We start from the raw sequence: 16,014 nt of genomic DNA, 5'->3' as shown, positions 1-16,014 counted from the left end.
AATCTCAGTTTATTTTTTATTTTTTAATTTATAAACCCTAATGTTTTCATGGATGATTTAAAAAAAAAAAAAAACTTTGATTAAACTTTTAATTCAAAGTGCAATCTGCAGCAAATAGAGTAACCTCAGTTAATGTTTGTATGAAAATCTATAATTATATAATTTTACCAAATATCTGTACTGCGCCTGCTTTAAGGAAAATCCTTTGCATTACTGTATTTCACCTCTTACAGTAACTCTATAATTTACTGTCAAAAGTTGAAAGTATTAGAAGTGGGTCACCACAGGCAACGCAGACAGGATAAAGAGAGTTTTTGTTTTTACGGCCAGCTATTATATAACTAGTCAATGCAACCTATTGAAGCCAGTTTCCATCACTAAAAAATATAGAAAGTCAGAGTTATGAGATACAAATATTTTGCAACAGTCTACCGACACTGACTGTTACCATCCTTAATTACACTTTCAATAAAAGTTCATTGAAATCATATATTTTGGCTGTTTATTCCATTCTTAGAATTCAACACATGGTGCATGGTGTAGAAAATAGTGAAAGTAAATAAATATGTTTTTATTGTAAAATGATTCTGTCACATTTTTGTATGTTCCTTTGGAAATTTACAGAAAAATAACGTTATCATAATTATAACTTTGTTTCTCATAATTATGACTTTCTATCTCATAATTATGACTTTCTGTCTCATAATTATGAATTTCCATAGTGATTTTTCAGTGGCGGAAATGGGCTGCCATAGCAATCCTACAGCACATACAGGATTTAAATCTTACCGACACTTTTGTTCTCCTCTTATTTTACTGTTGTTGTTCTTCTGCCGCTTTATCACATTTTTTTTTTACCTTAAAGGTCCTATATTATGCTATTTTTCACTCTTCTCCATTTGTTTTAAGAACCCCAACAACAGTATTTGAGGTTTATTTTCCAAAACTCGCCTGTTTTCCAGAGTTTTAGCCCTCTAAAAGTGTCTCTCAGCAGTTCTACAATAGGCTGTTTTGGAGCCTACTTATGCATATTCATGAGTATGCATTAATATGCGAGGCAGATCAGTGATCACCAAAGAGATTTTCTTTTTACTATCCACACACTGTTGTTATTGTTTTCAGCCAAAAAACTGCACATTACAATAAAACACATGGCTATTTAAGCGGCTATTGTGATTGTGAGTCCGTCTCAGTGCTTCATGCTGTGTGCTTATCAAAGCAGATGCAGCTGAGATCAGCTGCTTCAAACACCGGAGTGTTAAGCTTCTAAGTCACTTTCTTATTTATTAACTACAGGAATAGTGCATATAAGGTGATAATGATTTGTTTTGTCTAACCGCTGCGTCGCATTGTGTCACAAACACGTCAAGGCGATGATACGAGGTGATATAACAGATACTAAAAATGGAACTGCTCCCTTGGTTATACATTGTTGCAGCCCACCGCTCCTCAGGGAGGGGTTAAATGCAGAGAACACATTTTGTGTATGCAGCTCGCATTCCTTCAGCTTCGAGAGAGTGGGAGTGTATGTTCACTGAGGGGGCGTGGCCGGCAGCAGGCACTTCTGTGATGTCACACAAGTCTGACCGCTCGTTTTTTAGAAGAGGGCAGAGCAGCAGCTCAGAGAGCAGGATTAGTGAGAATTGCTCAGAGATGCAGGAAGGAAGCCCAATAATACTTTGGGGGTGTTTTTGATAAGGAATCAACATTGGAACAAGGTTAAAAGCTCAAAAAAGTGGATTTAGCATGATATACAGTCTGCCCTTTAAATATTCTTCAACAATGTTTCTTCTTTCTCTCCGATTTAAACTCCATCCTCACTCGTCCTTCTCTGTTATGTTCTTGTATTTACAGGCCAATTTTTCCCAATTTGCGGCCCACTTCTTCTCACTCTACTGCTCAGATACCAAAATTGGAGAGTTAACGATGAAATAAAAACAGCAGCCGGGAATGCTAATGGAGACAAGAGGAGATGGAAAGAGAGAAAAGAGTCAGCAGCAGAAATGCTGGGATACAGAAAGGAAGAAACAGACAGATTTGGGGGAAATATGGGAAGAAATGCTGACAGTTGGAAAAGGAGAGAGAAAAAGTGTTTGACACAGAAGGAAAAAGTGGAATCCTTTTCATTTGTGTCAGAGAACCATTGTCAAAGTAACAAAGATGTAGCTCTCACAGTGAACTAGAGGATCTGTCAAACACACTCACTTTTGTACATTTCCACACGCACACATAAATATAAAATACATAACATTAATACACAGTGTTTATCTCTTTCTTTCAGCAGGGACACATCTCTCGCAGTCTCACTTCATACATTTGCCATGTCCTCATCCTCTTTTAGCCTTATTTAGTGATTTTTTTCCCCCCAGCTTTTTCAAATAAATGTTTTCCTTTCAAATGGAACCCACATATTATCGTTCATTCACACAATATAAAAGCTCTTTACTAGACTTCTCAGTGGTCTGCACGACCCTTAGAAATGATAACTGTGGCAAACTCAGCGTCATACTAGCAAAGTTTATTTGAGGAGCAACTTTCTTTTAAGTCCTAGCCTGAATCATGAAGCAGAAATACTTTCTAATAAGGGCACAAGTTGTAAAATTAAACAACGTTCCCATACAGTATACGACTTGATTAAATTAACTACAGGTACCCTTTAATGGCAGCCACATCGCCTCTTTCTATTGCAATATTATAAGTTTGGAGTGAGGCCAATAATCTAATTTCATTGGTATTATTAGGATACAAGGACAAATACATTTTGAAAAGATATGTATTAAGTTAACAAAAACCGTAAATTTCTGAGACTTTTTTCTTTCCAAAAATCCTTGAGATGCAGTTTTGTTGAGTTGGTTATAAATGTTTTACTGTACTGCAACTGATCAAAATCAGACTTAATAAATATGAAAGAAATAGAAGATCAATAATCTAGTATTAGATATTATGGCCCTGTGTATTGGCCGTTACCAATATCAATCCAATGTGATATCAGCCCGAATCACTTATTTTGTAGTGCAGAATGTTAGAAAAGGCTTGATATTCCTTAGAATAATAGTCAACAATAAAATAAAATAATGTATGTAAGACGGTTACATACATACAAGACAAAAAAATATTTTTTAAATGCAAAATAACCACTAGTTTAACTCAAAGAAGAATATGTTCTCCAATTAAATAGAATAAATAAAACCCTGAAAAATAACCTTGATAAATCAAATTTTTATTAGATTCACTTTTAGTTTATAGTGGGAACAACTGACAGCAGGGGATAAAGAAAGAGCATGTCTATTGTCTATGCTTGATTCAGAGTTTTCAGTTGCAAGCCGTCAAAATTTCAACTTTCCCGTTTGGTTTTGCTAGTCAGTAACACACATCTTAAAACCAAAGAACACAATGTGCAAACAACACAATAGAATTTTCTAGAATAGAACAAGAATCAAAATAAAATAAATATAAATACAGGCAGAAGATTAGCAGGTATAGTTACATATTTTTAATATTAATATTCAATTAAGAGAAAACATGTACAGTGATTGTAAAGGGTCTGTTTTATTATACCTTTTTAAATTATTATTTCAAAAAATTAAAAAAATTAAAAAATTAGGGGGGGTGCACTTTGGCGCTTCTCCAGCAGATGGCGCCCTAAGCGGCCGTCTGTGTTGCCTGTCGGGAAGACCGGCCCTACAAGCCGATAATTCGAAATTCATTTTTTTTGCTGACTGATATATAAATATCGGATCGGGATAACCTTATCTAGTGTCTGATTGATAGTAAGTAATTATGCCAAATACTAACTTCTATATTTTGTTACGCGTAAACCCCTTTACAATAAAGTAGATTTTGATCTGACTCTCATCATCTGTGGATTGAGTACTCTTGTGTAGGAAATGCTCTATATTTAATAAATCTGGCTATCAGCCTTGCCTATCAGCTCATGTCCTTTTTATTAATAAGATAAGCAAATAGAAATGTGAAAGAGGTGTAGGAGGACTGGAAAGCATGTTATTAAGTATGTAGAGTGGAAAATAGATGCAGATCTCTGTCAGCCATACTGAGTATGCTAAAGTGGATCGCTTAGGCTTCTGCTCTGTTGGGCTTTATAAGCTGAGGTCAGCTCCTCCCAAATTGTTTATAGGGTCATCAACTTTTAGACACGGCCCATCACTGCTCAAAGGTTGCTCAACCAATCACCTTACAGATATCTAGATTAAGAACATATGAAAGAAACTCAAGCAGATTCACGTTTTAAAAAATAAAACATGAAAACCAAAGGCCAGAGGAGACATTTTCCTCACAGCATGAATTAGAGCTGTTGGCTTTCTATTGCTATCCAACTCCGATCTGAATACCTGCCCAATAGCTGCTGCTGCACTGCGTGGATCCTTTTAATTCTCTCACAATCCCCTCAGAGATCCATCAGTTTTAATGAGCCATCTTGCCTAAAAGGATATTAACATAATTAACGCACATGCTGCAGTGGTAGTGAGGGCTATTTGGCCAAAAGTTACATTTAATGTGGTTTTCTAATAGAGGTTGTTATACCACTGTCAGTGAGGTGGAAACTATTTGGTATTTTGGAAATATAGATATAGTTAAAGGCCACCTCACCTGCTGTTTCTATTGTGGTAATAATATACAAATACACACTACCTCCGGGGTGGTGTTTAAGCACCTCAAGTGACCCCCCAGTCCCTACTGTGACATCAGATTAAGTTAAACCCAGAGCACATTATTAATAATTACTTTTCCTATATAAAAAGTCAATAGCTTATCCCTTTATTAAACAAACTAAGTACCTTGATAATCACAGAGGAGGTTGAAAACACAGAAGGCAGTACACAAGTCATGTTTAATGTGTTACGATGAGTTCAGTTGCTCTCTGTATATCAGACATGGTACAAACTTGAGCCTGTCCTGTCAACCTTTCCAATCTCTATTTTTGATAAGATTTGTTACAAAAAAGGTATGGAAAATAGACAGATGAAACATTGCCCCTCATTTGAAATGTTATATTTGTATTTGTTAGTAGATACTTCCCAACAATAAAAAGAAAATAACTTCTTTTTTTCGTCATAAACATCACATGGTTGGGTCAGATGGTAGAAGTACTTGATTGAAAAGCAGGTGCATTGTTAAATTTTGACAAACCCTAGCATTCGGTGCTACACTCAGTGGGACTCTGCACATACAAGCTTTTGAACGTTGCATCAAGACAAAAAATATATTATAGTAAATGGATTATATAGCGCTTTTATGCCTATACTGAAGTAGTCCCAAAGCACTTTACGATATCAACGAATTCGACCCATTCACACACCAATGGGACTGAGCTGCCATGCAAGGCACTGGTCAACCATTTGGAGCAACTTAGGGTTCAGTGTCTTGCCCAAGGACACTTCAAGGCATAGACAGGTATAGACTGAGATCAAACCCAAAACCTCTCGATCAGAAGACGACCCCTGAGCAACGGTCGCCCTAATCAAAGTAGATATATTTGTGTTTATAATGTTTTTACAGGCAGACTTTACTGTTGATCCTTAAACCCACATGGAATGTGATTCCATGATTCCTTCTAAATCTTCTTTTTTTTCATTATTTACTGTTTGGTCACAGTAATTCTGTTTGTCGAGGATGGAAAAAGAAAAAAACTCTGTGTGCGGAGCTCACTCTGCAGCTAATTTACATTGTTTTAAACTACACGCTGTTTACCCTCACTTATTATCGTTCATTCTTATTCACGGGCATGTCGCTGTCCTTTTAGGGTTGACTTCCTGCTCACGTCCTACTCTCCATCTGGGTCCTTCTTTACTCACTGTTTCTATAATTTAATTTATTGTGCGTTCAGGATTCTGATTCCTCCTACTTTTTTACGACACTATTCATATCCCTCATTTTTTTTTTACATTTTTCCCTTTTTTTCAGATACATCACTCCATCCAAACTCACTTTTTTCCCTTGTTTCCTTTGTCATGGGTCTTTCGATTTTCTTTGTTTTATGCTGGTTCAACTGACATCAACCTAAATAACTTTTTTTTACCCTTTTATTTATTTTCATCTACATCACATGTCGAGAAATATTTTTGCAATGACTATGCACGTTTTTCTTTTCTTTTTTGCATAATACGTATATTAAATAAATGTACATTTTTCTTAAAAAGGAAACCAATTATTATCTCTAACTTACTAATTCCCCTGACATCTAAATGTCCCATTCTAATTTTTTAAACCTTTTTTTAAATATAATTGTATTCTCCATATCATCCTAATCATTGTATTTTTTTATATATATTGGCTGCATTTACTATTTTCAGTTCCATGGGACCTTCCATTTCCTCCTCTGATGTTCTTCTGATGTCTGAAGTACGAAGCCTGTGCAAAGAATAGAAATCTGTCTTTCTTATCTCTTGCTCTGCTCTGTTGCACGGCCTTTGATTTTCCTCCTCTGCAGCCCCAACTTAACTCATTTTAAGAAGTGCTTTATTGGCTTGTAATTCAAATCCTTCCAGGCCAAGGGACGTCAGGAGAGATGAATCACTTACGATTCATATTACGACCATACTACTTACGATTCAATGGCATAACAAGTGTGTGAAATGCTTTGTAATTTCAGTGGAGAGGGCACACGCATATATGTTAAATCAAAAAGTTATGGGGTTCACAATCTTTTTCACATGACTGATCATTTACATTTCATAGCCCAGATTCTTGTTTTCAATCTCTCCGATCTACAAGAGCAGCATCTCTATTGGTCAGTGTTCCTCTTTCATTTCATGCTGCATAAAGCATATTGCATTAGAAAGGGTGCGAGACAAAAACCACAGCATAAAAAAAGGAAAAAAGAAAAGATTCACACTTGAAGAGATACTTTTAGGTGTGTTTTCCCATTGGAAATCCAATAAAATGCTAAATCATCACACATATACACACACAGTATGTTTAGCTTATGTCATAACTGTTTTTTAAAGTCAAGTGGACTGTGAGGGATTGAGTATTCAGGTTATTACTTGAAAAACATAACCACTCTAACTAAAGCTGCGCGATTAATCGATTTAAAATCAAAATTGGATTATTATTTATTTTTTTCCCACTTGTCTGCACATGCTGTCAAAGGTCAACACTACAAGAAGTGCAATCATTATGAGACAGCAATGCATGTTTTGTTATTGCAATGAAATAAATTAATTTATTTTATTGCTTAATTGTGACCATCACCAGCCCTCCCTAAGGAAGGGTAAGAAACACTTTATTATAGAGAGGATATAAAAAGGGAGAGCAGTGTTACACCTAGGGGGGGAGGGGGGGGGGAGCAGGAAGCAGGGAGGAGAGACACAAGGCAGGAAATAAAAAGGGTGAGGAAGAATAGATTATTTTATAGTGAGAGTAAGATGTGAAGTTATAGTAGAACATATTGTGCTTATTATGTTGTGTAATCAAGCCAGTATAGTGACAAGTGTAAAGCTTAGCTATAATGGTGGTGGTTGTGGACAGAGGGAAGGAGTGAGTGGTATTACCTAAAGCAGGTATTTGTGATGAACGCATCTAAAGTTAAGCCCAGTACGAGTTTTATCCCACATCAAAAGGCGTGCCAGTGCATCGTAGACCAGTGTATGTGCAAAAACCGCGACTGCAAACCCAGGAGCTGTCCCGGGCCCGCAGATGCAGCCAGGCCAACAGAAAGACCCACAAGGGATTTAACATTATTTGTTCAAGCTTTGCAGTTGCACTTTATTCCCAATGAAGAAAAGAAAATACTTGCACAAATTAAATCCATTAAAAAATGTTTTTAAAAGGGTAAAAAAAGTTGGAATCGAAATTGAAAATTGAGTTTTCAAAAAATTTGGATTTTACTTTAAATTGAAATTGTGCAGCCTTAACTCTAACCCATACAACCTTATACTGTGTCTTCTAGCTGTGGGGCCATAGCAAACAACAAATATCTATCTGTGGAACCAATTTCTGCTGCTAACTTCCAAATAATCGAGGAAACGTGTTGTTGGTTCTACTGCAATCAAACATTTTGTCACACAAGAACGTTCCGCCTGGGTTAGGATAGATCCTCTGTCGTTAAAGTCTGAAAAAAGGTTTTAGAAACCAAATCAAAGGTTAATCAGATGAAATTCTTAAAATTAGTCCAAACTTTTTGATTCACAGTAAAAATCCTGTCCACTTGCTAAGAATGCCATTGTGTATTAAGCTTTGTCTTAAGCTTTTACTTTTGATCAGATACTGAGATCAGGTAATTTGCTGATACTTGCTACTATAGCTTGACCTTTTCTTCCTCTCCAGAAAAGTCTTATCTTCCCCACTCCATGCTTCTATCTGTTAAGCTTTTCTTCAATCTCTTCCTTTATAATTTGTCCATCTGGCTTCCTATTGGTCCTGCTATATCTCTGGTTGCTGATGGGGCACAAAAGTCGAAGGACTGCACTTTTAAGTTTATTACATATCCTTTCAATCTGTAACTCCTTATGAACCTCCTAAGCTCTGTTACTAACTTCCATGTCTCTCTTTATAAACAATATACACGCATTGCCTCTTACATTAGCTTCCAGCCATTTCTACCCACATTCCACAGCACAGATATGCTTTTTACTTCTCTTTAAACACACACCTCAGACTGCTCACGCTCTTGAAGTAGTCAGCCTGCTTTTCTCCTCTGTGTAGGAGAGGAAAAGGATGTCTGACAAATGTTACGGGGTGGGGTAACTTTGGCTCCTGCGGTGCACATGTTGGATGACGGTTGTTTATTTGGGGATTCCCTTGGAAGGGAGATCCTGTAATTGTGTTTGCATGTGTCGGCCTGGGAAAGTGGGTGGGGAGCTTTTCTTGTTGGGTGTCCTGAATGTGACTCATGAATTCCAATAACCAAGGAGAGGCCCTCCTCCCTTCTGTCATGTGTCTGGGGTTTGAAAGAATACAGCAATAACAATTATCTTATCTAGTCACATATCAGACAAAGGTTATAGTGACAAATGAGAGTGACTAAGTACAATGGATGTCTTTATTACGTATGGCTGGGACGATACACTGAGTTCAACAACACAATACGATATGCTTGGCAAGGAAAAAGACAATAAATATGATTCATCTTGTGAAGTTTCACTATTGCGATATATTGTTGCATGATATATCGTTCCCGCTATTATAAAAAGAATGAATCTTAAAGCTGATGTCCAGAGTTTCTGAGAAATCTATGTTTATGTATGATTTTTTTGAAATGCGAAAAAATACCTAACTAGTCTTTTGCTATGGTCTACTGCTGGTGGTCATTCATATACAGTAATATATATAACTCCCTCCTTCATCCTATAGACCCCTATAGAAATGAAACCATTGCAGAGTGCGCCCAGCCATTGGGCTTCGACTTCCTGTTTCTGAGACTGTCAATCAAAGTGAATGCGAAACTATGCACGGAAAAAAGGCCGCGCGTCACAACAGCAAACACGTAAATATGATTTTGGCTCTTACCCGACCCATAGACCTATGTCAAAGTGACCCGATGCAACCTTGTTATGTTCCGCGATGCACATGCAGAAAAGTAGGGGTGTGGCTTCTGGTAGATTGGGAGAGGCAGTAGGAGGAAGTGAGGCTATTTAGGGCGGGGCATTGAGACGTTTCTCTGAATCTCCAGATAGCAGTTTTAAGTTAAATATTCATTTTTTTAATCATATTTGTCACCCATTTATCATGTTCGTATTTCTATAGGTGCAAAGTACTATCGCCAACACAAAAATGTACATTATGTAACACAGCCATTATCCATTAAGTTTGCAGACAAGTGCTTGCTGGAAAATGTATCAAGCCAAGGAGAGAGAACATGTCCTGAATTGTCTTTAAAAACTGTCTTTAAAATTATTGTTGGAGTCAGCCCGATTGGAGAAGTACAGTAGGTGGTTCCCTACTTTATCACCATGTGTTTCAGTCTACTCTAGATGGTCATGGAAGAAGATGTTGGACAGCAGATCTGAACATTCTTTAAGTATTAAAATCATACAATCTGTTTTCACTTTACTAAGATTTACACCATATCTGAGTCCAAAGCAAACTACACTCACAACAACTTCTGTACTGTGCACAATAGTTCTTTTTTTCCCACAAACCTACTTGACTTCAAGGCAAAACCACAATACAATAATTTAGGGATGTCTCGATACAACTTTATCATATTGGCCTACATCGACACGACACCATATCAACACGAATCATACCTACATTTATTACTTATTTTGTAGTGTAGAATGTTAGAAAAGGCTTGAACAAGTGATGTTACTCAAACAGAGAACAATAGTCAGCAACAGTAGGTATGAAAAAAACTGACCCATTTATTATAAACCAAGTGGTTAAATAAATGTTAACCTTCAACATAATATCTACAGTTTTCTACAATTGAATAAATATAATATAATATATATCTGAGATTTTAGATGCAGTCCGATAAAATCCAATATTTGTTTTCTGGGTGATATTGGACTGATATCTGATATCAACATCGGATTGGGACAACCCTACAATAAATGTTGCATTAAGTAGCATTATCGACAGACAGATTAGGATGATGTGTGAAAAATTTACACATTGTCAAACTGCTTGTTTAGTGATCAAATGTGCAAAAGTAGGCAATTACAAAGCACGCCAGGTTATCTTAGGAGAAAAAGGTTCAACAGTGATCAGCTTTGTATTTTTGAATTGATGTATTTTAAGTGCATCCTTTTATTAATGCTGCAGTTTGCAAAATCCTATCTCCGCTCAGTTTTGAAACCAAAACTCAACCTCCCTTACCGGTGTCTTTTGTGAAGGCTCTTAAGGACTTTTTTTCTCAATATAGACTAGTGACAAGTGTATGGACTTTATCTTGTGTTATTGGAGATTTTTCTGGTGTTTTAGAGACTGTAACATGAATACACGTATCAGTCTGTAGTTACTGTCCTGAGCAGAGATCACACAAAGGGGGATGTGATCTACGCTGCCTGCTGCTCTGAGCGGACTGATAACCATCACTCCGCATCCAGACTATAAAATTAATTCACCTTGAATAAGCTTCTCTTAGTTTACACGCGATTCATCTTGATCTCTCTCTTTCTGAAATCAGTGTGTGTGTGGTGCGGACCTCCGCGAGGATGCAAAGCGAAAGCGATCCTCCTCAGTGTTTGTGGCTTTAAACTGTTGCATCTCCACCTCGGTCTGCCTTTTTCCTCTTGATTTGCTGTGTAACTGTTGTGTCTAATGCTGTTATGGAGACTTCTGCTTGGACGTCCGTCATTTCACTTTTACTACCGTGTCTACCTGAATCTGACTTCAGATGAGCAGCCAATAGTAACGCTAAAAACAGCTCATGGAGCACACGCGTTTGTAGAAAGGGCGACCGTGGCTCGGGTGGTAGAGGGTCGTCTTCTGATCGAGAGGTTGGGGGTTCGATCCCACTACCTGACTATGTGTCGAAGTGTCCTTGGGCAAGACACTGAACCCTAAGTTGCTCCCAGTGGTCGACTAGCGCCTTGCATGACAGTCCTGTCCCACTGGTGTGTGAATGTGAGAGTGATTGGGTGAATGAGCTGATATGTAAAGCGCTTTGAGACTGCTTCAGTGTGGTGATAAAGCTCTATATAAATCAAGTCCATTTACCATTTACCATTTATCTCTGATTGGCTGACATCCAGATTCTAGGAGAGTCACGCTCCTGGATTTCTAAATGTCATTTACAGGGCCAGGAGATTATTCACTGTCCACTCAGAACACTTTGATAACAATATGCTCAAAGATGATTATGGATTTTTGACCAAATGATGCCAAAAAAAAGTTACATATTACAGCTTTAATGTGTGATGCCTGATTTTAAAAGTTACATTTGCTTTTCAGTACTATCCCTGTGCAGGTATCTTGGTTTTTGTCACATTATGCAGAACTTTGCACTCAAAGAAAATTGGGGATTTTTTTTTGGTGAAATTGAGTTATACAGTGAGTAATGACAAAAAAATATTTGTTATGATCAAAAATAATAATAAACAAGTAAAAACCAAATATTCTGATGAGTAGCCAATTGCTCTTTCCATACAATAAGCAACGTTTTTTTTTTGGTTTGTCATTATGTTAGCCCTGTTTAACTGTTGGAGATTAGAATGACCTCTCTTGCACCAATGAGACCTGCAGACCTGCAACCTAGTAGTAGTAGCTTCTGGTGTTGATCCAATGTGTTTTCTGAAGTCCACAGTCAGCGCAGCCATCTACCACTGTATTTGCTGACAAGCATTATGGAGATGCTGATTTAATTTTCCAGCAGGACTAAGCACCTGCCCACACTGCCAAAGGTACTAAATAAAAGCAGGTTTAATGTCCATGGTGTTACTGTGTTTGATTGGCCAGCAAAATGACCTGACCTGAACCCCATTTAGAGAATCGGTGGGCAATTGTCAAGAGGAAGGTGAGAACACCAGAACCAACAATACAGATGACCTGAAGACTGCTAGGAGCCACAGGTCGATCGCCTCCATGCCACTCCACATTGATGCAGTAATTCATGCAAAAGGAGGCCCAATCAAATACTGAGTGCATAGAAACAAACCTTACATTCTTGTTTAAAATATCCTTTTTTTTTTATTGATCTTATGTAATATTCTAATTTTCAGAGACACTGAATTTTGGATTTTCATGTACAGTAAGCCATAATCATCAAGAAATAAAGACTTGAAATATTTCACCCTGTCATGAGCCTATATATCATATATCATGGGTTTGACTTTCTGAAATGAGTGAGCAAAAATATTTAACTTTTTCATGATATTCTAATTTTTTTTAGATGTACCTGTATATGCTGCTCTGCTACCAAGCTCTTGCATGGGACACTTGAAGAAAGTTATACTGTGTCCACTGAGGAGTCTGACAGTCTGCAGTGTATCAAAGATGCGTTTCAGGTCCAGTTTGTTATTACTGAGATTAGACTGCACTACTTAGACTCCTTTAAATGTTATTCACAGCAGTAAGCCAAGTCAGTCAATTATAAAACGCTATACTTTGTACTGCAATCCACCACAGGTTTATTTTTCACTGTGTGGACATCTAAAAATCTCCACTGCTATTGATTATTTGAATGAAGTTGTAAAATAAAACTTACCGTCTCGACGGATGTTGCCCCTCAGCACTTTGGCTGCAGAAACATGAGCCCTCGCCACACTTATTGCCCCCAACAATAAAAACATCCTCAGCTGAAAATAACGCGCTCTCATTGTGCCAGCACGAGTCCTCAAATGACTGAAACGATTTAAACACTCGCTTGTCACAAAGCTTTGACTCTAAAAACTCCTGACTCTCTCTATAAACGCTACTTTGGAGAGTTTACGCCTGACGCACACAATGTCCCGTCCTGTGCCAAAGTGTGTTTTTGTCTTCCTCCGCAACTCAGGCGCGCACACAGCAAGTGGCAAAGCCTCCTGAAGCCTGTGTGCAGGTGGAGGGTAAAATAGCTCCGTTCACGGTCACACAACGGATGGAGGCGCCGACCGGCTTATCACAGAGAAGTCCCAGAAATTCTTCCTGCTCATTGAAAAATATCCCGCATACTTTCCTCCATCATGTTTGACGCATCTGCTCTGAAAAGTTTGCCAACTGCTGCGCGCTCACGATGCGCGTGTGTTGTTTCACAGTGGGTTTAACTCTATCTATCTATCTATCTATCTATCTATCTATCTATCTATCTATCTATCTATCTATCTATATCTGTGCAAGCACATTAGTGAGTTTATGTGGGGCAAAATATTAAAATGATAGATTAGCCACCTGTATGTTAGGGTGGGAACCTCTGGGTACCTCACGATACGATACGCGATACAAAGCTCACGATAACGATTATCTCACGACGATTCCGCGAATATCGATATATTGGTTTGAAATCAATCTACAATTGAGAATGAGGAGTTGTCTTCACGGCCTAGAGCTCCTCCCTCGATCCTCCCCCGCCGCCATGTTGGCAAAACAGATTAACGAATTGACGAATAAGTATCTCCAAAACGAATTATTTTTTTTATTTTTTTTACCGTTGACACCATAGTGCAATATTCCAGTAAACAATATATTGGTTCCTTCAACAGTGACAACATTTCTGTGAAGATCTACCTGCACATTTTAGTGAAAAAGCAGAAAAGGTTTTGAAAATAATAAAATAAATGTTAAATAAAAAAAATAAAAAATAAAAATCGATACTTAGCTCGAGCATAACAATAATCGATCGTGCAAACAAAAATCGCGATATATTGCCATATCGAGATATCGTCACAGTCCTACTGTATGTATGGGGATTATTTTTTAAATATATATATATATAAGCTGTGTTAAGTCAAACCACATAATTAGTTGTATTTAATAATAATAACAATAATACATGCTATATATAAACAGGTCTCTGCTTTAGTAATGGCATTTTGAGTGTCTCCAAGTGATATAAATCAGACATGCGCAATTTGAAGAAATGTACAATTTGACAGAAAAAATAATAAATAAATAAATAAATATATATCTATATATATATATATATATATATATATATATATATATATATATATATACAGAACAGAAGCAAAAATATACAAAATTACTCCCGAAACACACAAACTGATTATAGAAACACACAAAAATAACAGGAATATACAAAACAAAAACACAAAAATTAATCAAAGATACACAAAATTCTTTAAAAAAAAAAAACACACACAAAACGGTTCCAAAAATGTAAAAAAAATGATTCCAAAAAACAAAATTACTTGTTATACAAAATGAAAACAAAAACACATAAGATGAAAGAAAATACACAAATGACTTTAAAACAAACAGAAACAAAGACAAAATCTTTTGCTCTTACCTGTATTAATGCTCGGAATGATCATTATCAGATCAGATCAGACAATCACATTTTCTTGGCCCCCGCTGTGATAAAAGTTGCTTATCTCTGCTATAACTGCATCTGCAGACTTTTTCTGCTGCTGAATGCTATACTGTACCCCCAATACATTTTCCTAAAACTAACTAATGCACAATAGTTGGCAATATGTCAGTCACTTGTGCCAATAGTATACATGACTTGATGCATGGACAAATAATAAGGATTGCATCCTCCCCCCACCTGGTTCTCAATGGTTTGTTCTTTGCAGCAGTGAGGTGTAATATACTGTAAGCTAAGAGGCTCAGTGGATGCATGTCAGAACAAACATTATAGTCTGTGCCTGAGTAAGTAAGAACTTTACCAAAGTTATTTCAAAATAGCATGTGTCGCACAACTTTATTGCATCCGTCTTCAGAATATATGACCAGTTTATGGGGAGAGTTTTGCTCACAGTGGAATTGTCTGTGAATACAGCAGCAGCTTTAGTTCAGACCTTTGTCAGATAGACACCCTTCTGCTCCATAGTAGCACAGGTCTATTGTTTCTGTCTTCTTTTTAGATTGCCTTGTAGGTTGTTGGCAGGTTATAGTTAATGGTCGGATGCTTGGAAATGTTTCCTAAACAATACATTTTACCAGAGTTGTGACCCATCCAATAGCCTGAGGCTATACCTTTAGGGCATTATTACAGTAAGCTGCAACAGGCTATAGTTCCCTTATGAACCTAAACAGAATGAGCAGGTGTGATGATTGTATATTATGTTTTTATAATAGACCCTGCGGTTAAACGTATTATCCAACTTCTGTTGGATAAAATTAAATACCAGTAATGAATAATTAAGTATCATATTTGCTCTTTAATAAAGGAAATATTACTATTATTATTTTTTTACTGTAACTATTATTGTTGAGGTTATTGAAAGACAGATTTGTCATTTCTCACCATTAATCATTGTCCAAAAAGAAACAATTCAGCCTATGAGTAAATAAATGGATAAATAAAATAGGTATAGGTAGCTTTCACTGGAAAATGATAGGGTTCATTTAAAAGTGATTTATCCACCGATGTTAAAATGTCAAGACTTCGGTGTGTTGAACTTGCAGAAACACAAAGGCTGCTACACCAACATTCCTGGACAGATTTTA

General features: G+C 36.9%; 1 protein-coding gene across 3 annotated transcripts in view; it reads right to left on the bottom strand.

The window, feature by feature from the left end:
- The window catches only part of pdgfd (platelet derived growth factor d), a 136,212-nt gene that overhangs the window by 46,829 nt on the left and 73,369 nt on the right, over nt 1-16,014 (bottom strand). For 2 of the 3 annotated variants that reach the window (XM_028465542.1, XM_028465543.1), the window contains exon 1: nt 13,109-13,565. The exons of the other annotated variant lie outside the window; for it this stretch is intronic. In XM_028465542.1, coding sequence (XP_028321343.1) covers nt 13,109-13,220 — 112 coding nt within the window. In that variant the 5' untranslated portion in view covers nt 13,221-13,565. Of the gene's footprint in view, nt 1-13,108; nt 13,566-16,014 lie in introns of those variants that run through there. 3 annotated transcript variants of the gene reach the window in all.

Source organism: Gouania willdenowi, chromosome 13, assembly GCF_900634775.1.
Source record: "Gouania willdenowi chromosome 13, fGouWil2.1, whole genome shotgun sequence".
In the NCBI taxonomy this organism is placed as follows: Eukaryota; Metazoa; Chordata; class Actinopteri; order Blenniiformes; family Gobiesocidae; genus Gouania; species Gouania willdenowi.
This window is presented reverse-complemented; position numbering and strand designations above follow the sequence as displayed.